This window comes from Nyctereutes procyonoides, unplaced genomic scaffold (assembly GCF_905146905.1).
Source record: "Nyctereutes procyonoides isolate TBG_1078 unplaced genomic scaffold, NYPRO_anot_genome, whole genome shotgun sequence".
Taxonomy (NCBI): domain Eukaryota; kingdom Metazoa; phylum Chordata; class Mammalia; order Carnivora; family Canidae; genus Nyctereutes; species Nyctereutes procyonoides.
Window position 1 is genome coordinate 34182799 of NW_026575133.1, and position 25951 is coordinate 34208749.

Sequence of the window (25951 nt, forward strand, 5' to 3'; positions counted from 1 at the left end):
TCATCACTCAGTGCCTTTTTATTGCCATTGGGTTTGTGACTGCTGAGAGCGACGGCTCGAGGAGCGAGTGGATAAAAACCGTGGCTGGGACGTTCTTGTCGAGAGGGACCGGGCGAGGAGCCAGCCGGACTCAGAACCTGACGAAGGTGGCGTCGATCTGCCGCACGGTGGGCAGGGCCAGCATGATCTTCCGCCTGTACTGGGGGTCCTTCTGCAGGGGGTTCCGCTCCAGGTACACCGTCTCCAGGCTCTTGGCTGCTTTCAGCTCGTCCAGGTCGCTCCAGCTCTCCAGGAGATTGTCGTTCATCTGGGGGACACGCACGCAGGTTAGGGAAGCGGCTAGCGCAGAACAGCCCCGGCCTCCTGCCCCACGCTCCCGCCCCACCCACTCAGGGCACCGCGCGGCCTTCCCGGGCCCCATGGAACCTTCTAGCACCTCCTGGGCCACCTTGCAGCGGCGCCCCTGGGGAACTGGTCTGGGTCACGCGCAGCCCTCGGCCCCACCACCACCACCACCACCACGGGGCTGCCCACGTTAGCACGCGGCACGGCTCACGACCCCGCACTTTGTAGGCCAAGGGTCCCCGCAGGTCCCAGCGTCCCTCCTCCAGACCCCCAGTGGTCCCCGAGGCCTGACTGTGCGCTCTGACCGTTACACGGCCCTCAGGGCGGCGCCCACGCCAACTAAACATCCGTTTGTCCCATGAGCTGCCCCTGGCCTGTCCCACTGGGATCCCTGCTGCTGGCCTCGGAGGGAAACGCTGCACCACGCGGATCTCACCCGGCCCACACGACCCTCGTCCCCAGCGTGAGGCCGGAGGAGGGCCTGGGGGTCTGCGCGGCTCCAGGCAGCTCAGGGCCTCCCCCCAGCCCCCAGGGCACACCTGGAGGGAACCCGCTGGAGCCAGGAAGAGTTCTGGACCTTATCATCCGCCATCGGGACATGGGCGCGGCGGGCACGGGGTTCACGCCCGTCCTGTCGAGGCTCGAGGCTCCTCTGGGGGCAGGCGGGGCTCAGGGAGGGGCCAGGACGGTCCCCGGGCCCCAGGGAACAGCGCGGACGGACAGTGCAAGGGCGGCAGAGGAGCCTGGGAGTGCGGGACGGGCACCCCGAGGCCCCGGGCACACCCGCGCACAGCAGCCAGCTCCCAGAAAACTCCAGAAGCCCCGACGAGCACGGTCTGCCGATTTCTGTGATGTAATCTGCCCCCCTGCACGCCCCAGACCACGGCGCCCTGACACAGGCCCGGGTGGGCTGCCGGGAGCGCCACGCCCTCCGAGCCCCCGGTCCGGTCACGCCTGTTCCAGAGGCCACACTTGGAGCGATGCGGCCCCGGGGCCTCTGCACGCAGAGGCAGAGGGCAGGGGCGCGCGGCCCGGGGGCGGGGATGGGGACAAGGAGCAGACCTGTCGTGCGAGAGCCTACGGAGCTGCCACGCGCGCCGTGGGAAGGACGTGGAACCACTGCAGGAAGGACAGCGCGGGGGCAGGCGCCTCCCCAGGCCTCCCTGAGGTGCTCCAGGTCACACTGGTCGGCTTGGAGTTCTGCGCTGCCGCCTTGTGTTTGGGTCTGGGACGCAGGGTGACGGCCGTGGGGACCCACCACATCCAGGCTGGGCTCCAGGAGCTGGGGATCCGCGGCCAATGACACGGGGTGACATGGCAGGTTGGGGGCCGTGGGAGCGGCCGGGCGGGAGGACAGTGGCTCGGGCCATGGGGGAGCCGCGGACGGCAGAGGCCGGGTGCTGGGTGAAGCAGGAGGGCAGATGCGGGCCCGCACGGGACGAGCAAGGGAGGCGGAGAAAGAAGGACGATCCTGAGAGCCTGGCCTGACGCCCACGTGCCTGACGTTGAGCCTGGGCACGGGCCCAGCCGACATCGTCCCACGCCGGGGGTGCCCCGGGGGTGCAGTTGTTGCCGTGGCCCTGGGGCCGGGACAGGCCCTGGTGGGAATACGACATGCGCGCTGGGGCGCCCCAGGGGCCCGTGTGGACCAGGGAGGCTCCCTGGGGGAAGGCGCAAGACGGGGGCCCCGCACTGCTGTGAGCCGCGGGAGGAAACCAAGGAGAACGCAGCAGGACGACCGACGCGTGACCGGGGACCGCGGGGCCGAGACCCAGAGGTCCCGGGAGCGGTGTGAGGAGGAAGCGCGGCTGCAGGTGCAAGGACGGAGGCTGGGGTGGAGGACGCCGACCCCAGGGACCCGGAGACGCCGGCGGAGCTGGGCCCGCAGGCAGGAGGGCACGGGGGCGGAGCACGTATGATGGGCTCACCTGGGGCTGAGGAGGTGGGGAAGCCAGGTCCCCGGGGAACCCCCAGGACAGGGCGACACGGAAACAAGGGTGCTGAAGGGCAGGCGCAGCACTGGAGTGTCTTCCGGGGAGGGAGGCAGGGGTGGAGGCCAGGCGTGCAGTGAGCACCCTGCAGCAGGCTGAGGTCTTGGGGAGGAGGAGGGGGGGGGGAGGAGGTGGGAAGGAGTAGGACCCACACAACCGCCTCCGCCCCGGGCCGGAGATACATGGGCACTGAACGCACTGAACGCTGGGGGTTGGGTTCTCATCGCTACTTTTTTCTTGAGCTCAGGTCACAGTTTCCTATTGGCTCATCCGGTGACTTCGGATCCAACACTAGACACTGGATCACACGCCCCCGAGGTGGATTCCTGGACGAAGACGGCTGACTGTCCAACAAGCGCCTCGAGTCCTGCTGGTCGCCTCCCAGCTGCGGCCTTGGCGTCCCGGTTCGCTGGGCCCCTAGCGCGGGGGGACTGGCTCCGAGCCGGGGGCGCGTACGCTCAGAGCGGCCCTTCTGGTGGAGCTGCAGGCCTGGGCGCTGGCGAGCTCTGCCGGGCAGGGCCGGGCCGTCGGCAGCCCCACGGCGCCACGGGGTGAGCCTGCCGAGGGCGGCCTGGGCCCCGGCCGCTGGGCCGCGTCCTGCCGTAGACGCTGACCGATGCTTCCTCAGCTCAGCGGAACCGCGCAGGTCCCCCTGCCCCGGCCACAGCCCGACGGCCGCCCAGCGGCGGTCTCGGATGCACGTGCTCCGGACTCACCTGTTCCGGTGAGGGCTCCCCGTGGGCCTCGTGCTCCGGCAAAGCTGGTTTGCACCCCCAGGCGTCAGCCCTGGCGGACGGAGGGCCCGGACAGCGAGGAGATGCTCTGCCGCCGCGCGGGCAGACGCTCCCTGGAAGGGACGCTCGGGAGGCGCTTCCAAGACAAACCCAAGCGTCGACCTACTAAGCACAAGTCCATCGGCTCGGGCAGCACTCACAGGGCCGCGCCTCTCTCCCCCGGGGCTGCGGCTGCCGTCAGCTACGGGCCAGGGCTGCGGAGGCGGGGAGCCCGACGGGGCGCCTGCACCGGCTACGTGTGCGCCGCCAACCTGCAGAAAGGACTGTCATTTAACAAAAGCTGAGGTGTGGCGCTGTCCGCCGCACAGTCTGCTTAAGAGCGTCTTGGTGACGTCACGGTGTCCGTGGGTTGGGCTCTGGCCAGGCCCCGAGCACCAGCGTCCCGCTCCGCTCACACCGGAGGTCGCCCCTGTCCCGCGGCCCGTCCCAGCCTGGGGGCCCGGTGAGTGCGGGGCCTGGCTCACCGGTGGGACGCCGGAACCGCGTCGGAGGCACAGAGAGCTGGGAGCCTGCCCCTCCTACGTGTGTCACCGCGGGCACGGCATGGGGTGGGGCTGGGGCCCATCCTGGCGTATCTCTCCAGAAGCTGAAATTTGTAGTTTCTTTTAATCTAGAACGTTTCCCACTTTCTACTCATTTTTTTTTTCTGTTAAATGAAGCTTTTTCAAGAACCCCAGGTAAGTGCCGCGTAGCGTGTCCTCGTTCTGGACTCTTCCACTTGTCTCCTTGTTCCTCCAGCCCCTGTACTTCCTGTCGGTAGCTCTAAGGACCTGGTGAGCGTAGACGACTCTCCTGGGGGGGGGGTGCTCTATAGAGGAATCATGTCGGGCGACGCACGGCTCAGGCTGTCCCTCGGCCAGGGTCGGACGCTTGATCACGTGGGTGACTTGGGGCCGCGTCTCCCCTCGCAGTTGAATTCCACGCGGGGTGACACACGGCGGACGCCCAGCCCCTCGTGGTCGTGGCGTCCAGTGACGGGCGCTGCCTGAATCCACTGCTGGGACTGTGCTGCACAACGTGTCCTGTGCAAGGCTCTCCCGGCACCTGCTCAGGGTTTTCAGGACCCAAACGTCACGCCTCGCCTCAGGACGGTTTTCTGGCTGATATTTATAAAGAAAACACACACTTAACTTCCCCCAAACTCAGTAACACCTTCAAGACAGGGGTGCGGGGGGAATCTCAAGGTACGTCTCACACACAACCAGTAGATCATAAAAATCACCTATTTTTTGAACATCTGTAGGGCATTTCAACAAAGCGGACGTGCGCCCTGTATGTTGCCGGCGTCCAAAGGGGCGTCTGTTACTCCAAATCACGGTAGGGACTCGAGCGAGCCAGAAGGAGCCCCAGGGTAGAAGCCAGCCTCCCCCAACCCGACCGCGGGGGGAGGCCCTGTTGCTACTGCTCTATGCTGCTTGCTAGGCATGAGTCAGCGCAGCCCATGTGTGTGTGCGGGCAGGGGCCCCACGTGGGCACGGGTGCTGGGACCCAGGTGAGGGGGACATTTCCGATCGCCTCCTGTGGCTTCTACGGAGCCATTTTTCTCCTCATCACGGGTCGCACTGTCCTGCGGATGCGACATTACTTAGAGCCTGAGTCGTCTTGTCCTCCAGTGGCCGCCTGGCAAGCTTCCTGGTCCTGTGGCGGCTTGGTCATGGGCCCGGACAGTGCTTCACCCGCCCGATGGTGGCCGTGCCAGGGTGTCGACGGAGTTTCTGGGTGTCTGGCATTGTCCCTCCGCTCTGGCAGGTCAGAATGCCAGCGCCTCTGCGTGCTGGGTGGCGCCTGGAACCGGCACCGGGCTCACGTCCCCCCACGGCTGTCAGCTGCCAGGACACGCGGGTAGCCGACTCGTCTAAGGAAGCCCCAGGCTGACCGCCAGGGCTTTGTCCTGTGCAGCCATCTCCCCGCTGCACCCCCACCCAGAAAATGTTAGCCCCGGGAGCCCCAGCTCTGATTTCTGCCTCCTTCGTCCAGGGAAACAGTGGCTCCTTGTCTGTGCCCATTTGTCTGTGGGCCGCGGGGCCCCCACGCTCCTGCCTGCATGGAGCGACGTCGGAGCCACTGGGCGGGCCGCTGAAATACACCCGCTCCTCCTTTTCTTCCTGGGCATCAAAGTGCGAGATACAGCAAGACAGAGATAGCTTCGTCTTAGGGACGATGGCAAGAGAGAAAGACGGGAGGCCGTGTCGGCCTCTGCTCGTCCTCCAGCCTGCTCCGTGAGCCTGACTACCTCTGCAGGAGGTACGGCTCCAAGTCTTGCCCCTTGTTCTCCTAGAATATACTTTTCTGCACATTTGTTTTTCACTTATGGAGGAAACATGCTTGTTACAGAGAACTTGGAGGAACTGGGGAGTATAAAAAGGGAAGCCAGGTCTCCATTTGCCATCCAGAGGTGAGGGCTTCTCGATTCTCCACATGCACTTCTAGACCTTTCTCTGTGTGTCCAGGGCGCAGATTTTATCAACAGCTGCACCTCCTTCTTTTTCACCAACACTATCTCATGAGCGCTTTCCTGTAATTAAATTCCCTTTACAAACTTCGTTGGAAGGCTTTCATAGTAGCATATTTCATCATATGGATATGTCATCATTTATTCACTATTCCCTAAGTTGGAGAAATTGTATGAATGATACAAACCTAAAGCTTCAGAAGAAAGTCTGGGTAATTGTTTTTATAAGCTTTGGGTTTATGATCTCTCCTAAACTGGACGCTACACACCAAAAAGCAAGGAAAAGGCAGACGTGTCTTTCTTCTTTGTAATCTGGTCTTTTGCTTTTTTACAATGAACAGACAGACTTTATCATTAGAAAATACAACAAAGCTATTTCCACCGGAAAAAACCGAGTCCTGATATTTACGTATTTTTGTACATAAATCTTTGAATTTCTCATCATTTTGTTAGGGTGTTAGATGTGAAAGCATCACGGCCCTGAAGACGCCACAGGACACATGCTGACGAGTCCCGCCGGCGTCCATGGGAGCGCTCGGCGCAGCACAGACTCCATTCTAGCAAAGGCTCTGCCCACCTAACGGCCACAACACATCTCGCTGTTTTAGTGTATTTTAAAAGTTAATGAAATAGGAGACATTTTATGTATTTACAAGCAACTGTTACTTTTTTTTAAAATTTTTTTAAAAATTATTTATTTATGATAGTCACACAGAGAGAGAGGCAGAGACAAGGCAGAGACACAGGCAGAGGGAGAAGCAGGCTCCATGCACCGGGAGCCCAACGTGGGATTCGATCCCGGGTCTCCAGGATCGCGCCCTGGGCCAAAGGCAGGCGCCAAACCGCTGTGCCACCCAGGGATCCCCCGCAACTGTTACTTCTTATTCTGTGACGTGCCTGTTCATGCTCTGCCTCATTTATTTATTTATTTATTTATTTATTTATTTATTTATTTATTTATTTATTCATTCATTTATTTATTTATTTATTTATTTTAGGATTTTATTTATATATTTTAGAGAGAGAGACTGAGCAAGTGAGCACAAGCAGGGGGACAGGGGGAGTGAATCCCAAGCAGACTCCCTGCTGAGCGTGGACACCCCCCCCCCATGCAGGGCTCAATCTCATGACCCTGAGATCATGAGCTGAGCCAAAGTCATGAGTTGGGACACTTACCCGACTGAGCCACCAGGCACCCTCCTACCCTCCTGCAGAGATGGCACCTCTGTAGGAGCCGTGTTTCATATATGGACGTTAACCATATATCGTGTGTGCCAGCATGATTCTAGGGGCCGGTGAGGTAAGAGTAAGCAAACACAGAGACAGATCCCTCTGCCCTCATGAGGCTTACACCCTGCAGTAGGTGAGTGACACAGAAAAATGAGATTAAATAAAGAAATAGGGCTTCCACTTCATGTGATGGGGCACTAGAGCTGGACCTGCCTTTGGTCATAAGCTGGAAAACAGGACAGACGACATGAAACCACTGCACACACCAGACAACAGGCAACACAGGGCAGTGAGAGCAGGAGAACGGGGAGGGGACCTGTGTGCTCATCCAGCCTTCTGCCTGGAGGCGCTTCGTGGACCCTGGGGGACCCAAGCTGAGACTGTGAGTGGTTCAGGGAGGCAGAGGTAGCTGGAATCCTCGGAGGGAGTGAGCTACGTAGGGAAAATAGATCCAGAAGAGCACCTGGGGTCCCCTGGAACCCTGGACTGAAAAGTGAGTGTGGACTGGCCCCGGAGCTGTGAGCTGGGTGAGGTCAGGATTCACGCAGGGAAAGGACATGTCTGTGCTCCCACCAACCGGAGGACGGGTCCTCATTAAATGTACCAGAGGATTCACAGCCTAGAAACAGCCTTAGGAGGAGCCTCAGACGAAGCCTTAGGCTTAGACCAAGCCTTAGGCTTCTTAGATACGCACTGATAAAGCTGTAAACAAGCCTCAAAGGGATCAAGCAGTGACTGAACCCATACACTTTAAAGGAAAAAAACAAAAATCCAAACGGTCAATAACTTAACATCTCTCTTTTTTACAGATTTTATTTTTATGTAACCTCTATGCTCAATGTGGGGCTGGAACTCACAACCCCGAGACCAAGGGATCCCTGGGTGGCGCAGCGGTTTGGCGCCTGCCTTTGGCCCAGGGCACGATCCTGGAGACCCGGGATCGAATCCCACGTCGGGTTCCCGGTGCATGGAGCCTGCTTCTCCCTCTGCCTGTGTCTCTGCCTCTCTCTCTGTGTGACTATCATAAATAAATAATTTAAAATAAAAAAAAATTAAAAAAAAAAAAAAAACAAACAACCCCGAGACCAAGAGTCACATGCTCTACTGACAGCCAACAGATGCCCCAACAACTTAACATCCTAATGGCCGGCATCTTATATAAAAATGACCAGCCCAGTGAGAAAGGAAGGCTTTCAGGAAAGCATACATGTAAGGAGAGAAATAAAATCTACAGAAATAGAACCAAATTTTTTTTTTAGAGTTGAAAAATATGACATCTGAGATACAAAAACTGACTACATGAGCTTAACACATGAACTTTGCAGAAGAAAAGATCAAGATGTGGCAGAAACAGGAACGGAAATTGTACAAACGGAGCACACCACATAAACAATCCAATGGCCCAGCTGCCAGGCGCCGGACAACATATGTATCCACAACTGGGGGTGTGGGGAAGAAACTGGGGGAAGGAGGGGCGGAAAAATGTTTTGAGGAAATTATTTTCAAAAGTTTTCTGCATTTGATTTTGAAAACTGTACATTCATAGATCCTAAAAGCTCAATAGCACATGACATGCAAGTGACAAGAAAGGAAAGTGGTAACAAGAACATAAATAGCAGCTGGAGGGAGAAAGACACACTGCACACAGGTGAACGAGGTCATAGGAGCCGAGCGAGCCGGAGCAGGTGGGGACGCGGACAGGTGCCCAAGGCACTCCTCCAACCGTCAAACCAGGATCCTGTCCCTGTGATACTGCCCTTCAAGAATGAAAGCAAAATAAAGGGGCTTTTCCAGACCAAGCTGAAAGAACTGGTTCACAGCAGGCCTGCGCAATAAGAAATGTTAAAATTCTTCAGGTGGAAGGGAAATGCTGCAATGCAAACTACACACAAGAATAATAAATGCCAGAAATGGTAAAACAAGTAGGTTTCCTTGTTATTCAATTTCCTTTGGGGCGCCTCGGTGGCTCAGTCGGTTGGGCGTCTGACTCTTGATTTTGGCTCAGGTCATGATCTCAGGGTCGTGAGACCCAGCCCCGTGTCAGGCTCTGCACTGAGCGTGGAGCCTGTTTGGGATTCTCTCCCCTCTCTCTGCCCCTCCCCACCACTCACTCACTCTCTAAAAAAAAAAAAAAAAAAAAAAAATTAATTTCCTTAACAGGTAACTGATATAGTGACATACCATGGAGTTTATAACCTATTAAAAGTAAAATCCAGAACAATGTTAGCTGCTGGGGGGAACTGAAGCGTGCTCCTGTATGGGTCCTACATTCTACGTGATGTGGTAATAATATTACTTGAAGGCAGACTGTGAAAAATTGAAAATATACTTCGTGTATTTGTCACCAAAAATAAAACACAGATATAAGCAAATATGTTGACAATGGAAATAAAATAGACTATCCGCAAAATAATACTGTTTTTCCCAATCCAAAAGGAAGGCAGGAAAAGAGGGAAAAAAGAACAAATAAAAAACAAACAGCAAGTTGGTAGACCTGACCCCAACCATCACACAAGATGCAAGTAAACATAATCGTATTAAACGTACGTGGGGTAAACACCTCGCTTGAAAGGCAGAGATGGTCAGACTGGATAAAACCCATGTGTCGTCTACGAGAGGTACAGTTTATTGATTATGAAGACACAGGCTGAGTAGATGGATGGGGAAAGATACCCATGGGAACGGTAACAGAATCACACGGAGGCAGACCCCAGGACGGGAACAGAGGGCGGCGCGGAAAGGGACATTCCGCACGGTAAGAGACAATGCTTCAGGAAGACGCTACAATCCTACACGTATATGCAATGAAAAAAAAAAAGCCCTTCAAAATACAAGCAGCAAAAGCTGACAGAGCGGACTGGACAAAGCAAATCCACAACCACGGCTGGGGTATCGCAACGTCCTTCTCTAATTGGCAGAACAGAGGGAACGTGAATAAACGCAGAATTTGGGTGATTGAGCCTTTATTGAGACTGGCTTCCTATTTCTTCGGAGCACTGCAAGCTCTGCCTCACTCGGCTGTCTGCGTGGTGGTCTAAGCAGCAGATCCTCTGTGCGTTAGGGGCCCCGGGGCCATCCTCCCCCGTGGCCAGGACACCCAGCCGGCCCTAGCTGTGGTCTCAGCACCCCAGGTCCCCCCCTTATCCCCTGGCAGGCACGGAGAAGGAATCCGGTTTCAGAAACACTGCTTCAGGACCAGCTGGTGCCCCAAACCTACTCCTGAAACTTCCGGCCAGGCTCCCCTTCCTTCCCTGTCACCCAGGCCCTCTGCCACCGGGATCCGCATTTTTGTCTGTGGGCTGCTGTGTGTCGTTCCCCAGCCTCTCCAGAGCCAAAGGCCTTTGCTCTGGTCCAGCCAGCCTGTCCCCAGCCGTGCCCGCGGGGCTGGGCTGCGTACTACACCCGGTGGGCTCCCGGGGGCTCGCTGGGGCCCCCAGAGTTGCTCTGGCTCCACACCCTGACACTTCCTAAGATCCAGTGACAGTAATAAGGGCCCAGGGGCGTTTTCACAGCAGGCTACCTGTGCTCCAGGGAGACCTGGAGCATCTTTTAAGATGAGGAAAGAAAAGCGTATGGGCAGCATGGCTAGACGAGGAAGGATCGTGCCTCAGACTCCGCACAGAGCCCGGTCAGACTGAGCACCTCCAGGAGCTCGCTCGCCCCATAGCATCACAGGGTGAGGTGTGTGCAGTGATCCCTGCGGGGCCACCAGCCTGGGCATGGGCCCCCCAGACGCCTGTGCGACCCTGACGCGGAGGACCACAGCTCGGGGACCATTCTGCAACACCTTTAGACGAGTCAAGAAACTACAACTTCCTACAACCTGTTTCTCCTGTTTCTTCCTACTGGTTCTGCGATGCGACTCCCAGGACCACAGGTGTAACCATCAGAATGCGCGGCAGGGTCCAGGACGATGGGCCGCACAAACCTGGCCACCTCTCCCCTCTGGTGCTGGGGCACGTCTGCACCGAACGCACGGCTCCGGTGCCGCGTCTGCCCATTCCAGGGTCTCTGCATCTGGGGTAACGTGGGGCCTGAGATTCTGCTCCCCGGTGACGCAGACCCACAGACAAAGCCAATACCACGCTCGTGACGGTGCCCGCCCGCCTCGCTCTCCTGGAAGCCCCGGGGCTGGCGCTCCTGCCCTCGCTCACGGCACCCCACCTGGAGGCAGCACATCTGCAGAAGCAACGTCAATCCCGCGTGCATTCCACTTACCCAGAATTCCTGTAGCTCTGTTAGATGGCTGACATTTTCAATCTTTTTGATTCTATTTGATGCAATGTCCAACATCGTGAGTTTGTTCTAAAATAAGGAGATAAAATTTTTTCCTGGATTATCTCAGTTCAACAATGACTGTGTGATCACGCACAGGGCGTCAGGTGCCGAGCTTAGAGCTGTGGGGCGGCCACCCAGTCTGCCCTCCTGGCACAGGAGCATGCCAACGGGGTGGCGACGCCTGCCCGCTTCCTGCGGCCCCGTGTCCTTAGCATACGGAACCCTCACAACCCCCGCATCGAGCGCGCACCATCCTTGGCACCTGACGCTCCCAGCCCTGGACTGCGGTGCACAAGGGTCCCTGTCCTGCTGAGATGAGTGGTCCCGGAAGAGCAGAGTGACACGGCCCTGGAAGTGGGGTGGGCCTGGGGCTCGGGGTGGGGAGGTCAGGGTGGTCTCTGAGGAAGGGGTGACATTTAGAGCAACGTCTATTCAGTTTATCTTGAGGACGTGCACCATACCTCAAAAATAATCCTTAAAATACTATTTTAAGTTAGGGATGAGGAGCCTGGGGCTCGCCACAGGGAGGACACTGCTCAGGTCCAAGCAGAGGTGGCACGCTGGCCCCGGCCCATGCTCCCGGAGGACCGGGAGGAAGGGGCAGAGAGGGAAGCCCCTTCTGGGGGTGCTGAGGGCGAGTGGGTCTGGCGCCAGCCTGGGATTTACAGCTGACAGGACAGCGTCCGGAGCGACTGAGCACCGTCTGCAGGCCAGACGTTGGCCTCCACGCAGAGACACACCATCCCCCTCCGAGGAATGCTGGCAGACGCCGTCTCCCTGATACACATCAGCCAAGCCTCGGGAATACTTCTTAAGCTATAGTTTCAAGGTGTAACAGAGTCCAAAAACATTGCAGGGAAATGGAGTCTGTTAAAGCCTGCACTGCTTCCTGAACTACGGTTAATGCAACCACTGGCACATTTTTCTAAAATCAAAAGGGAAACATTTAGAAGTCGGTTGACAGCCACTCATAAAAGTTCATCCCCCCCCCCCAAAAAAAAAAGTTCATTCCTTTCTCGTCTTACCCATTTCTGACTGTGGATCCCTTCTTACATTTTCTACCACATTCCTGGGATTCTGTTTTCCCAATTCTCCCAAGTTTTAAAGGAAAGTTAAAAATTGTCTTAATATAATAAAAACAAATCCACACACACACACACACACACACACATAAGCCCGCAGCCAGCAGCTGTGCCGGTTCAGCAGCTCTGGCCCCGGCCTCAGGCTCCCTGAGGGTCCGCCCACAAGGTCACCCAGCAAGAGCGCTGGTCCCTCTCTGGGGAGCCACGCGGTCCGCGCCGCGTCCGGTGCAGGCTGGGCATGGGCATGGGCATGCAGAGGAGGAGCTCCTTCGAGGAGCTCGTGTTGGGCCCATCGTGTGTGCTGTTTGCTGCGTGAGTGCAGGGTGCCAGGAGGCTCCTGCCCGGGGCCTGGGGCGTCTGCAGCAAACAGGGACTTAGAGGTGGCAGAAGAGGGCGGGCAGCAGGCGGGGACAGGCTGGGTCGCCACCGTGCCATCTCCAGCCCTCTGACCCCGTCCTGTGGTGCTTGGTGTCATCGGCCGTGCGAGTGGAAACACGCAGGCTCTGAGCGGGGGGTGGGCCCTGTGGCTGACGGGACGGGCCCGAGCCTCTGAGCACAGGGGCCCAGTGATGTGCTTGACGCGGTCTTGTTTGTTCTGGGGAGCTGGACAGTGTTTTGAAAGCTCATCCAAAAGCAAACCAGTGAGAATTGCTTAAAAAAAAGGGAGGAACCGGGCGAGGTGGGGAGCAAGCATGGCAGACGGGGCTGTCCACGGTGCCACAGAGACGGCGTGAGGAGCGTGCGGGGAGCCGGCCCCGGCCGTGGGGGATGCCCCGCACGCTGCGAGGTGTCGCCTGTGGTGCTGGGCCGGGGGTGTGCCATTTGGGAAGAACAGGCACCTACTTCCTTATCTCCCAGAACAAAAATACATTCCAGAACCATTAAGACAGAAAACTTAAACGGACATTTGATCTGCAGTTAAACGAAGCCCTGAGGAGACTGTCACATCAGACCCTGATAAATGTTCTCATCACATAATGACCTTCAGGGCCACAACTGCTTTCTCCTAACGCTGTGGAGTCGAACCCAGACCCCAGCGTAGCAGCCTACTGGTAAAACCTACTTCTTGCTTCTTTCCCATTTGCTGGGGACCTGTGCTCAGGGGACCGTGCTGCAGACACGACCCTCCTCTCAGCCTGCGGGACACAGGGTGGGGAGACCCAGGGCTCCCCGGGGGGCGTGCGCCCCTCAGGCCGGACACCCCGTGCACACCCCGGCTGCTGTGCGCTCATGGCCTCCATACAGTTGGGCCTCTTACAGCTCTGCCTCCACCTACCCCTGCACTGCCTGAGCGTACGCCCAGCGCATGCTCCTAAGCTGTCGACTTGACTGCAGGGGGTAAGGAAGGAGACTACACTTATCACAGGTCACGTCTAACTCCTCGCAAATTCTAGGTAGTGGTAAAATGAAATTCAGAACGTGGTTTTCTCTCGAAAACATTACTAACGGTGACAACGGTGACTAGACCGAGGGGCTGAGGCGCAGAGGCCACAGGAGCCTGTACTAAGAAGTGCTAGGTGTACAACATGAGTGACCACGCTGCTACCTTTGCTGGCAATAAACAAAACAGGAAAAAAATACCCAGTAAAATATAATGAGAAAAATATTTTATTTGTCTTGAACTGCATGCAGTGAGGAAAAGCAGGCTCGCCCACAGGCAGCCGAGAAGGGCAGCGGCCAGTGCTGCCCCGCCCTCCCGGCTCAGCACATCTAAGGCCACTGGGCAAGAGCCGGGCTGTCCGCAGCAGGTGGACAGGCCCTCCTCATCCCTGCCAGGGTGGGAGAAAAGCAGGAGGAAGAACACGCATGGCCCGTGGGCCGGAAAGCCATGGGCCAGGAAGTGCAGTGGTCAGGAGGGGAGGGAAGAAGCTGCCGACACCTGCCAGCCCCCTGCAGTACGGGGCACCTGGGAACAGGCAGGACTCGTGTTCTCAAACTCTTCCCAAACGGCTGCAGCGCTGCTGGCGGCCGCACAGCGCACCCTGCCCTGGACGGGAGGTCAGTGCGGGCGCTGGCCACAGCGGGGAGCACAGGCCCAACGCTCGTCCGGGGGGCGCGGGGAGACTGTGTGCGGGTCACGCGCATCCCAGCGTGGGGACTGCTCTGTTTCCAGAGCGGGAAGGTCTCTACCATAAACCCCTAGAGGTCACGAGTCTCCTTCAGACCAGGCCTACCCCGTACTGCCCCGGACAGACGAGCGGACGTCTTACATTGTTCTCCAGGCCCTCGATGACCTCGATGCCGTTGTGGCTCAGGTACAGCTCTCGAAGGTTCACCAGGCTCTGCAGACCCTCCATCTTGGTCAGCCGGTTGCTCTGCGGGAGGGAGGGCCAACAGCCATCAGAACAGCGTGGAGGATACAAGACAATATGTTTCTCAGGAAGGAGACCTCTCGTCTTGAAGCGTCCTGGCAACAGCGCACTGCCTTTCGAGTGTGCCAGCTTGGAACTTACTCAGAGAAAGAGGTCAAAATTTCGAGTTTGTTGCGCTAAAACGTTAGCACGTGTGAGCGTTAGAGGCTTTTAGGTGAGGAACTCCCTTTTTAGATGTGCCTGGGGAAGGTCTACCCCCATAATTTCAAGAATGTAATTCAAGAATGTCAAATACACTATTTTAAAATAAATGGCTTCTCATTTCAGTATATACAGTAACTCAAGGTACGGGGCCTTCTCTTACAAGAGTTTGCAGACTGTCTGCTTTATGAGGCGCGAGCGGTTCCGGGAGACCCTCCACACCCCGAACACCCTCCCACGCCTCCCCTCCAGCGTCTGACTCTACTCGTTTGCTTCAGGTAGGAAAGGCAGCAGGAGCCTAGGCAACGCCAGGTGCTTGCCAACTGCCAAACACAGGGCTCTGCTCTCTGTGCGGACGTGGGACGCGTCGCTCCCACCATCGGGCCACATGCTTCAGGAGGCTCTAGCACCAGCGCTACCTTCTCAAGACGACCCTCGGGCTGGAAACCACCCAGGGAAGGAAGTTTTATGTGTACGTACGTGTGTCTCTGAAACCTAACATTGCAACTGCTCCCTGGCAGTAGGAGCGTGGACTCTGACACAGTCAAAGACAAACGGGACGGGGGTCCGGCGCTTCTGCTGCCGGCAGGGTGCAGCCCGTGGGAGCAAAGGTGGATCAGTACCTGCATACTGAGGACCGTCAGGTTGGTAAGTGCATCTAGGTTCTGAAGCTTAGTGATCTTGTTTTTCCCCAAAAACAAACTCTCCAGACTGGTTAACGTGTCAATATTTTCAATTGCCTGTGAAGAAGAGTAGCAGTTAGCACCGTGTGGCCAACCAGCTGGACCAGGGTAGGAAAGGTGCCCGGGGAGGGGACGCAGCTGCCTGGACTGTGCCCTGGGCTGTGGGCAAGCTACCTTTCCACTCTGGAAATTCTCCAATGATGAAACTTCACTTAAGGTGGACAGTCCAAGGCCTTGTCTCCTGGGCTCACCCCAAACCCTCAGAGAGCTCGAGGTCAGGGGACACTCCCAGATGAGCAGTTGCCCCCCCAAAGTGCTAAAGCGCTGCGCTGACAGGTTATCATGCGGTTATTCCACGAAGGGTTCGTTAAAATGCATTCCAAGAGCCTAGGTCTTCTCCAGAGCAGCTCTGACCTTGGATGCCACCCAGGCTTCCTGGTAGCAGGCCCCCCCCCGCCATTCCATGGCTCTGTCCCCGCCTCGGGACCCACAACCCGCCCTCCTCTCTGGGATCCTGTATTTAACTGTCAGGTCCAGTGCCGTGTGGAGTGGGCAGTCCAGGACGCGCTGTGCTCACTGCTCTCCTCCCCAAGGTCCTAACTACCAGCTTCTTCAGCACACGCTACAGCAGCAGCAGGTGCAGGAGGTAGGAGCACCTCCCCGTACGTCACAGTAGGACGTGAGGATGCAGATTCAGGGGGAGGGCGCCCCTCAAAGCTATCGTCTACACGGATCTGTGACTAGAGACACCACCATATAGACAGACACTTGATAAAATGTTGACATCTGGGTCACTCTTTACTTTTACTTTTTAAAAAATATTTATTTATTTATTTATTCATTCATTCATTCATTCATTCATTCATTCATTCATGATAGACATAGAGACAGAGAGAGGCAGAGACACAGGCAGAGGGAGAAGCAGGCTCCATGCAGGGAGCCCGACACAGGACTCGATCCCGGGACTCCAGGATCACGCTCTGGACCAAAGGCAGGTGCTAAACCGCTGAGCCACCCAGGTGTCCACCACCCCCTTTTTTTAACTCTTTACTTTTCAACGTGCGCCTCTGATATGTGGGTGTGACTGCTCACAGCTGTCACCGGAGGCCCTCCTGGGTTTGCATCCTGCCCAGTTCTCAAGGGCCGAGCTGGGCTGATCACAGTGTGCTGTGAATGTCCAGAGCCAGGCGGAGGGCTATTTCCCACACAGAGGCCGGGGAAGCACCAGGCTTGGTGGCACGGCTTCCCAGGGACACCAGGTGGCCATCGAGTGGTGTTCTGGCTAGCAGATACCCTCATCACCGTCCTGGTGCCCCTTCCCCCTCCAAGGCCAACCGCCCTCTCCCTCCCCGTGCCAGTCCGTTTCCCACCATAGCTTCTGCCCAGCAGCTCTAAGTCAGATGGGTCGAGCAGCACTCTCACGGACGCCAGACCTCTTTCCCAAAGCCTCTTGTCTACTCTGCCCAACGCTCTCAGAGGTCGGACAGTGTGGCAGGATGCAAGGCTGCCAGGGGCGCGTCCCGGTCATACGCAGCTGTTCAGGGAGGATGGGCCAACCAAGCAGGGAGCCGCAACGTGCTTCCTACGGCCCCCGTGTGGAGGTCAGATGGCTGCAAGCCACAACTCTGCTGTGTCTGGGACACTGTCCTCTCAGAGAGACTCGCCAAAGATCATAGCCCTCAGGACATTCAAAACCAAAGTGCTTCACCTCGGGCAGAACCGTAACTGGGGCACTTTTCTGAGGTTCAGGTGGGCATCTGCATGTTGAGTAGAATTTACGTGCAGAGAAAGAGCTCAGGGCAGCCCTGGTGGCTCAGCAGTTTAGCGCCGCCTCCAGCCCAGGGCCTGATCCTGGAGTCCCAGGATTGAGTCCCATGTCGGGCTCCCTGCATGGAGCCTGCTTCTCCCTCTCCCTCTGCTTCTCTCTCTCTCTGAGTCACGAATAAATAAAATCTTTAAGAAAAGAAAAAGAGCTTGACCACAGAGTTGTAGCCCGTGATATTAATACCGACCCGCAGTTAGCATTCTTTTCCCGGAAAATAAAATCACACCATAAGAAACACTCTGCCCAGCACACACCTCACACATACCACCGCCAGGCCCAGAGGCCAGGCCCCGGCCATGCACCCATACCTACCCGGATGCGATTGGACCCCAGCTCCAGCATCTGCAGCTGGTGTAAGTTGCTTATGTTCTCAATTTTACTGATTTTATTGTTAACCAAGAAGAGCTTCCTCAGTCGCGTCAGCTTGTCAACTCCTTCGATGTTTCTCAGCAGATTGAAAGAAATATCTAGAATCCTGAGAACAAGCAAAAAGTTAATTTTTTAACGAGCACAGGTGCCATGGAGCTCAGAACTCCACTAACCTGGAGGCAGGGCCCTCCCAGGTGGGTGAGCCCCCCACCCCCACCCCAGCTGCCCGCCTGAGCTCTCGGGCCTGCGCCAAGGACAGAATTAGTGCTGTCCCCAGACGGGACCAGCCAGGAGCCTGCGATCGAAGGTCTGACTTGCAGGCTGGGACTGCGGGCAAGTCAACGCCACCTGTGGAGCCAGGCACTGGGCAGGACCCTGTGGCAGAGGTGACCTTCCAGGGCGGAGAGCCAGGGCCCAGGGTTGGTTCTGGGGAGACTGAACAGGCAACTCAGGTGTACCCCGGAATCACGACTCACTCCAAATGTGTTAGCGCCTCTAGATTCTCAATCTTCTTGATTTGGTTGTCATAAAGATCCAGCTCTCGCAGACTCTGTAACTCCCCCAGATTTTCAATGCATTTAATTAAATTTTGACGGAGGCAGAGAGTCTGAGGGATGAAAAAGGACAGTTGACATAGGTAACAGAGAGGCCACCAGAAAAAGCTAGCGGTCACAGGACACAGGACCAGCCTTCTAGGGCAGGGGGTGTGGTTTTCATTCTCCCACTGTTTTCTAGAAATGTGCCAACCTTGGAGAGGACGGGCAGTCGCCCAAGGGAGGCTGGAGGCAGGCCTTGCACTGGGCAGACCTCCTTGGCGAGGGAGGCATTAGTCAGGGTTGGGGGTGTGTGTTGTTTCCCAGCAAAGCAAGCTGCCAGTGGAATCAGCTCTGAACAAATTTAACTGAGGCAAGTTAAGGACAATACAGTCCAGGGTGTGTTAGCTGCAGGCAGGCTCCGCACTGGGTCAGTGCCTGGCCTCGCCCAGCAGCCTCTGGGACGACTCTGCAAACCCCACCATGTTTAGGGTAAAAGGTGCTGATGGCAGTTCCAGACACAGGCCAGCAGCGTCTGCAGAAAGGACGCTCAGTTACGGATGTGTCTGCGGCCCTCAGGGGAGACGGGCCCTGGGGTATCAGCACCCCCTCAAGAGGGAAGACAGAGTCGCTCTCACCTTCACTTTCTTGAGCACCTCGAAGCCCTCAATCTTCCCAATACGGTAGTGATTCAGATCAATATCCTGAAATGAAGAAACGTCGCTGCAGAGAAGCTCCTGAAGACCTGCCTCCTGGAGCAGGGCCAATGGGGGCCAGCGAGTGGGGGCGGGGGCAGGTGAGGCAACAGTGACACACAGTGACACGGAGGGCAGTTTGATGTAAAAATGCACATAGAGCCTCTAGCCCCGCGGTCCCTTGAGCACAAACACAAGCCTAGGTGCTCGCTGGCAGCCCGCTGCGGGCTTGGGAGGGGTGAGGGGGCCTGGGTGCTGCTCCCGCCTGCCCAGAGCTGCCGGTGCCCAGTGTGCTTCACACGTTGGGGAGGTCGAGGCCCTGCCGTGGACAATGTGATCACCTGACCCGCTCCTGTCACTTAGGTGACCGAAAAGGGCGGTTCACGGGCTGGCTGCCCAACCCTCTGGTTACACAGAGCCGGGGTTTCAGTGCAGTCTTAGAAACAACAAGGACACGAGGAATCTGCCTTGGAAATCACTTGCTAATCTGCAGCACCATGAACGATACCCTGACGGCCACAGCGGTCTGTCACCGTGACCCCCGCGGCTGCGTCCAGCGGCGCATTACCTCTGCATCTCTGTCCAGGCTAATGGTTTCCATATCCACAGGCAGCTCTTGTCCTTCTGAAAAAAGGAGAAGAAATAAGCCCATTCAGAGCCCTAGTGTCCATGGTGCTGGGACTCGGGCTGCCCGGCTCACGGAGCTCAGTCACGCACACAGGAGAAACCACGGGCGGTACGTGGAGGCCCCAGCTGGCGTGGTTAATGCCCTGTTCCAGGCACGGTCACCTTTCAGGCGTTCTGATGTTCCTGAACTCGGCTACTGGCAAAGGTCTCCAAACTTCCATCTGTGCCACTGAACTTGCCAGAAGGAAATGTAGCCTGAAGCCATTTGCAGGAAGGCGGGGAGGCCTCCGGAGCCTCTGGGGAGCCCCGTCAGTGGTAGGGGAGCCGCCCACCTTGCGGTGCCGCCCAGAGCTGCACAGCTGGCAGCAGCCTGCCCTCTCTGGGCCTTTCCTTTCTCGTCTGTGGCAATAAATCAGGCCATTTGAATATAGCTCATGCTGGGCATGTCAGATGTTCTAGGATGTGCCTTTTATTGCTCTGGAAAGTGGCCTGGTAGCTATAAACACTTATCTCTGCAAAGAGGAAAACAGAACAGAGCACAGCTCGACAGAGGGACTGGAGAGCCCTGACCAATTTGAACACACTCCTCCCCTGGGGGCGTGGCGCTGATCCCCGCAGAGGCCCCCTACCCAGCCCTGCCCCAGTGCCGGGGAGAGCTGTGAGCCTCGCTCAAGCTGCGAGCTCACAGCCTGGAATCAGCTGCTTCCCGGTCCTCATTTCCCCCGAACTGAATGCAGTGTGCGCGCCAAAACAGGGCGCAACGCTTTAAAAAAGTAGTGGTGATTCTTGGATTTCATCAACTGACGATTTCTACCCCCATGTCTCCTTGTATTAGGATCCGAACAAGGTCCTATATTGCGACTGGATGACATTTCTCTGAGGTCCCCTTTGGCTCTTGCAATTTTTGGTTGAGGAAACTAGGCCGCCTGGCCTGCCACGCTTCTGCCTGGCTCCTACCGCTCCCTCTCCCCTGCAGCAAAACTGCCCTTGCTTCCGCGGCGGAACGGGCTTGCTGCCCCTCATGCTCACGGCGCCTGCCGAGGACCGGGCTTTGTCTGCTGGTCGCCTGGCCCCTCGGCCGGAGGCAGCAGAGGCGCACCTAACATCGGACCCAGCAGCTTAACAAAGCAGCACTGCTCGTACTGGCTGAATTAGGTCTTCTCACTGTGCCTTTTCCAGAACAGTCAACAATGGCTAGTCAAAAAAGTACGTCATTTACTGTAGTTTATCATTTACTAGAGTCACTTGCTACAACTGTACAAGATACCAACCAACCTAGGAATAAAATAAAAGGAGTTGGGCAAAACCACAAGATATACCCAAATTACCCCTCACCCCAAGACAGCACAAATCCAATGTCCACAAACCCTGGAAGTTGCAATGAGGGAGGCAGCACAATGAGGGCAGGTGTCCAGGCCACCAAGCGTCCACAGCAGGACACCTGAGAGCGCAGGGCAGCACTGCAGACAATCGAGCAGGGCCAGTGGGTAGAAACTGGGCCTGGGCTCCTCAGGACAGGTGCCACACAGCTTAAAGTGGTTCTGTTTGTAATGACCCAGAACTCAGGGCAGGCCCCTCAAAACAACAGCTTCACCGCTGAAACCGTTGCCAGCCCAGAATATTTTCCCAAATGTATCATGTATTGACCTTTTTTTAAAAAATAAGTTACAGGGACGCCCGGGTGGTACAGCGGTTGAGCGTCTGCCTTCGGCTCAGGGTGTAATCCCGGGGTTCTGGAATCGAGTCCCACATCGGGCTCCCTATTAGGAGCCTGCTTCCCCCTCTGCCTGTGTCTCTGCCTCTCTCTCTGTTTCTCTCATGAATAAGTAAATAAAATCTTTAAAAAAAAAAGTCACAGAGAATAAGTAAAAGCTAACGGTTGATACGTTTGAATTTGTTTTATTTGAACTTAGGGCAGGACTTAAATAAGTACAGGTGTGAGTGAGTCCTGGTCTCCTAAGGACTTATAAAACTGCTAGTAGTCTGGAGGAAAGAAAGCTGGATTTGGACAAGCCAGGTTCTAGTTCCATTGTTCTACTTTGTGACTGTGAGCCCCTGGGTAAGCCAAGGGAGCCCGAGCTCACCACCCAGGGAGAGAAATCCTCAGCACAGGGCCCCACCAACTCTCCAGTCCTCTGTGAGCGCGGAGTGTTCAGCTGTGACAGCAGGTGATGCCCCCACTCGCTTGGTCTTTCTGTGACTCAGTAACGAGTGCTTTCCTCCATCACTCCCATGCATTTATTCCACCCACATCACCTCCAGAATATCGACTCTGGAACTCCAAAGTAAATGTGGCTGATACTTTTGTGGTAATCTCCCTTTGCCTTAAAATTAGGTTGCCATAGTTACCAATCATCTTCACTGGCACAGAGCACAATGTTATTTTAAAAATTAGTTTTGTTTTTTAGAAATTTGTGGGAAGTTTTATTACCATAACGGGAGTGCATGACTAGTACCACCTTGAAAGTCCGTACGTTGTATATGAATCTAGAAAATGCAGAAGGTATGAGGCCCTCTCAAAAGTGTTCTTCAGAGACCCTCAACTGCAGTTTGATGGGTTTTCTCTTTTAAGTATGTTGAAACTTACATGTTATTAATAATCTTAACAGACGGCCTTTAACATGCATAGGGTTTGGAAATTTGCAGCTCTCACCTAATAACGCATCCTGGATACCTTTCTGTCTGTTCAGATGCTCTCTCATTCTTTTCAATGTAAACTGATTTTCCCTTTTCTTTGCTTTTAAAGATTTTATTTATTTATTCATGGGAGACACAGAGAGAGAGGCAGAGACACAGGCAGAGGGAGAAGCAGGCTCCATGCAGGAAGCCCGACGTGGGACTCGATCCCGGGTCTCCAGGATCACGCCCTGGGCTGCAGGTGGCGCTAAACTGCTGAGCCACCTGGGCTGCCCTAAACTGATTTTTCTAACCAAACAAAGATCATGGTTGCGGAGGGTGAAAACCACCATTATGGAATGAGAATTTACTTTTCTCATCTCTTAGTTAATTTTGTTATTGTTTTTAAACACTAAAATGCTAGGAGGCTACTGAGATATTTTCTGCATGAGACAATTTTCCTAACATCTAAGCAATTTAGCAGCCAATCCTCAGGCCCCTAAGGATGGTGAAGCAGGACTTAGAAGTGACTTCTCTAAAGTGCTATTCTGAAATTACATTACTACAGTAGGAAACAAAAGCATCATCAGCGAAAATGTTTTTTTCCAAATCTCACTTTCTGAACATATGGTTAATAAAACAATCCCCTGATTCCGTCCCGGATCACACACTAGTACCACTGTTGTTAGTAGTAGCATTTGCCTTCAGGGGAACTCAAAACAAATGCATCCTGCCCGCAAGTGCCACAGATGAGTCAGCTCAGTTAGGAGCGCCTCAGGGGGCGCGCTGCTCGGAGCACCGGCCGCCGGCCCCCAGTGGGCCTCTAGTGCTGCATCAGCAGACCCAGAGCCAGCCAAAGGAATGCCCCTCTCGCACAGCAGTCGTCCCACTGCCCTCCACTGCCCTGGCCTGCCCACCACCCAAGGCGGTGGGGTGGGGCTGAGCAGATCATGCGCCACACGGCCGCACCCTCCCCCCTTAGAGAGTTGAAGGCTCTTAACTGGGCCTGGTACCTTCTGGGTCCTCTTCCCCCTGCTCCTCTCCATCCTTCAGGCTCTGCTCACTGAGGTCGGCCACTATACCGCTGCTCTGCTTCTTCCCTTCCTCATCGCCAGATTCTTCAGACTCGACCCGCCTGTCAACTGAGCCCACACACATCCGTAAGAATTCACAGCCACTTTACGTGACTCCCCGAGGGACATTTAACAGACGGACATCCAGCTGTAAGTCAAAAAGACTTCATTGAAAAACATCGGTTGAAGTCAGCTCGACAAACATTTGAGTGTCTTCCGCGTCTTGGGCGCCACCTGAGGTGCACGGTGCTGGGGACAATTTGTGTGTGGGAGGGCAGAGCGGGAAGGACACGCGGGTACTGAGATGAGCAGCTACTATTCCTGCCCTCGAGGACACTGTGAAGCATTACCAGGTGTTCTGAAAGCCCTGGGTCTTTTGTGACCAGGTACTAATGGGTGACACACAGTGAAGCGCCTCCTGTGCGGCTTGCTTTTGGCCTGGATGTCCACGTAGAGGGGACCAGTGTGACCCTTCCACCACATACCTTCATCCACGCTCCACTATCCATTTGGCCAAGAAAACCAGCCCAGTTCACAGGCCCACGTTCTGAAAGAAATCAAGACTAACTCAAATCAGACTGTGGGCAGAGGGGGGGGGCTGCAATGAAAAAGGGAAAGACAGCCAGTAGCGCCAAACGCCCCACATAAAGGTCACCGATGCCAAACATCAGCACACGGTGATACCAGCTGACTACTTTGAAAGGCTGGTAAATAAGTACTTTTTGAATTGATAGATAAGGCAATGACTAAACATGGCAGACCGGCAAAATTTCTTCGGTAAGACCGTCAAATAATTTTCCCTCCTCCAGACTTTTTTCATCACCTCCGTTGGCAGTCTGTCTCAAAGAGCTGAAACAGGAATAAATCCCTGGGAGTCATCAATCATCCTTGCTACGCCTCGTCCACAAAGGGGTGCACTCTTTGGGGGAAAAGTAGCTTTACTTCTTCTCTGTACCTCCTCCTGGGCCGAGAAAAGCGCGCCCGGGAAGCGACTGCTGGATAAAACCCAAACCGCCAAATCCGTTCCTTCTGCCCCCCCCCCCCCCTCTGGCAACTGCCTGGGCTCCCTCCTGGCCTCCTAACTGGTCTCTCCGTGGCTCTTTTTTGGGCTTTGTCTCATCTATTCTGCATTCCCAGAGCATCTGATGCGATTCTAACATCCGAATCTGAGCTCTGACTCTACAGGTTTCTGGAACGCCGGGGGCTCCTGCTGAAGATTTCACGTTGCCCTTAGAGACCCGGTGCCAACAGGCTGTTGGCTTTCCCAAGCCTCGCTCTCTGCATCTGTAACCAGGGGGCTGGGACAGGCCCCACAGACCAGAGGTGCTGTCCGGACTAACGCAGAAAAGCCTCCGGGGCAGTCGGCATGTGCATGACCCGCAGTAAACACTCGGCAGTTAGCTGCTACCAGGCACGGGGCACTCTGTGGCCGAGGCTAAGGGAGGGCACCTTCCACTGGGCGAGGCGTGGCTGTGCCCAGGGCTGCAGGGACTCCGCCGACGGCGGGCGGCCTAGGTGCGACGCGGGACCACCCTGCAGGCAGCAGACGGCCTGCAGCTGGGGCAGCGGATCCAACTATGGTGCAGTTCCGGGATCCCGGGAGCAAGGGGGCTGGCCCACAGCACGGGCAGTGGGAACCGAGGAGGCACCGAAGACCTGGAGATGCCAGGACGAGCTGGGAGCTCGCCGGTTGACGGGATGGGTGGGGACGGGGTCGGGGGCAGAATCTCCTATGGCTTTTGTCTGTGCCATTCACCCAGACACGGAAACGGCGGCGAGCGGGCGGACTGAGCGGGGGCGGTCTCCTGGCGGCCAAACACCCCAGCCAGCCCCTCGCCAGGCCGCCGCGGCCTTCCCCTGCCGCCCTCCTCCGACGGGGCGGTCACTCTTGGCCGCTTCCCTCCACGGCCCTTCGCCTCCGTCCTCCTCCGGCCGCTGTGCAGGTGCCCCCCCCCCCCCCCCGGCACTCGGCGCCCGGGTGAGGCGCTGCCCCGCCCGGGACCCCCGCCCGGGCCGCCGACGCGCGGGGACCACGTGCGGATCGTTACTCTCTTTCTCCAACAGAGCTAAAGAGTCGGATTTAGCGTCTGGGGGCCACGGGGGCCCGGGCCGCTCGGCTCCCGCCCAGCCCTTCCCTCCGCGCCGCCGCGCGCCTCAGTTTCCCCAGGAGCTGCCGGGCTCGGAGGTTCGGGGCGCGGCGCCCGCCAGCAGCACGCCCGGCGTACCCGGCCCCGCCGCCCGTCCGCGCCCCGCCGCCCGCGCCCTCCCGGCCGCTGCAGCCTCTGCCGGGTCCCCGGGGCCGGGGCGCCCCTGCCCCCGAGCCGGCGGGCAGCTGTCAGCGCGCGCCGCGGGGCCCGAGCCGCAGCCGCAGCCCGGACGGCCCGCTCCTCTCAGGCGAGGCCGCTGCGGGCCGCCGCCCCCCGCCCGCCGGGCCCTCGGGCCGCCGCCCCGCGGAGCCGCTCACCCTCCATCATCTCCTGCGACTGTTGCTGGCCCGCGCCGCGTTCCGCCGCCATGTTGGCTGCTCTTCCCCTTTCCGGAATCTGTGGCCTCAGGCCCCTCGGCCAATCGGGGCTCCCGGCTCGGCGCCAGCTCGGCCAATGGGCTCCCACGCCAGGCCTGAACCCCGACGCGCTTGCGCGGCCCCGGTGTCTCATGGGAATTGTAGTTCACGGGGCAGGCCATGAGGGCCCCCGCCGCGGAGCCGCCCGCCTCACCTCCCCGGGACAGGTAATCTGAGCGCGCACCGCAGGCGTCCGGAGGCGAGCAGCGGGGAGGAGCAAGACGCACGGGACCGTGGCTGCAGGCAAGCGGAGGGAAGCACCTGCGAGACGCTGGGGACGCG

At 57.0% G+C, this 25951-nt stretch overlaps 1 protein-coding gene across 3 annotated transcripts; it reads right to left on the reverse strand.

Annotated features, from left to right (window-relative positions):
• On the reverse strand, window positions 1-25763 carry PPP1R7 (protein phosphatase 1 regulatory subunit 7). Of its 3 annotated transcripts, none has more exons than XM_055300354.1 (10): window positions 25571-25763; window positions 23047-23175; window positions 19359-19414; window positions 18734-18799; window positions 18039-18169; window positions 17506-17668; window positions 15309-15425; window positions 14383-14487; window positions 11031-11117; window positions 1-307 (listed from the first exon to the last, which is right to left on the reverse strand). In XM_055300354.1, the coding sequence occupies exons 1-10, from the start codon at window positions 25761-25763 to the stop codon at window positions 131-133; spliced, it is 1224 nt and encodes a 407-aa protein (XP_055156329.1). In that variant the 3' UTR covers window positions 1-130. The 3 variants fall into 3 exon arrangements, with proteins under 3 accessions (XP_055156329.1, XP_055156328.1, XP_055156330.1); XM_055300353.1 differs by having other exon boundaries at window positions 23035-23175; XM_055300355.1 differs by lacking the exon at window positions 23047-23175.
• Window positions 25764-25951: the final 188 nt, after the last annotated feature.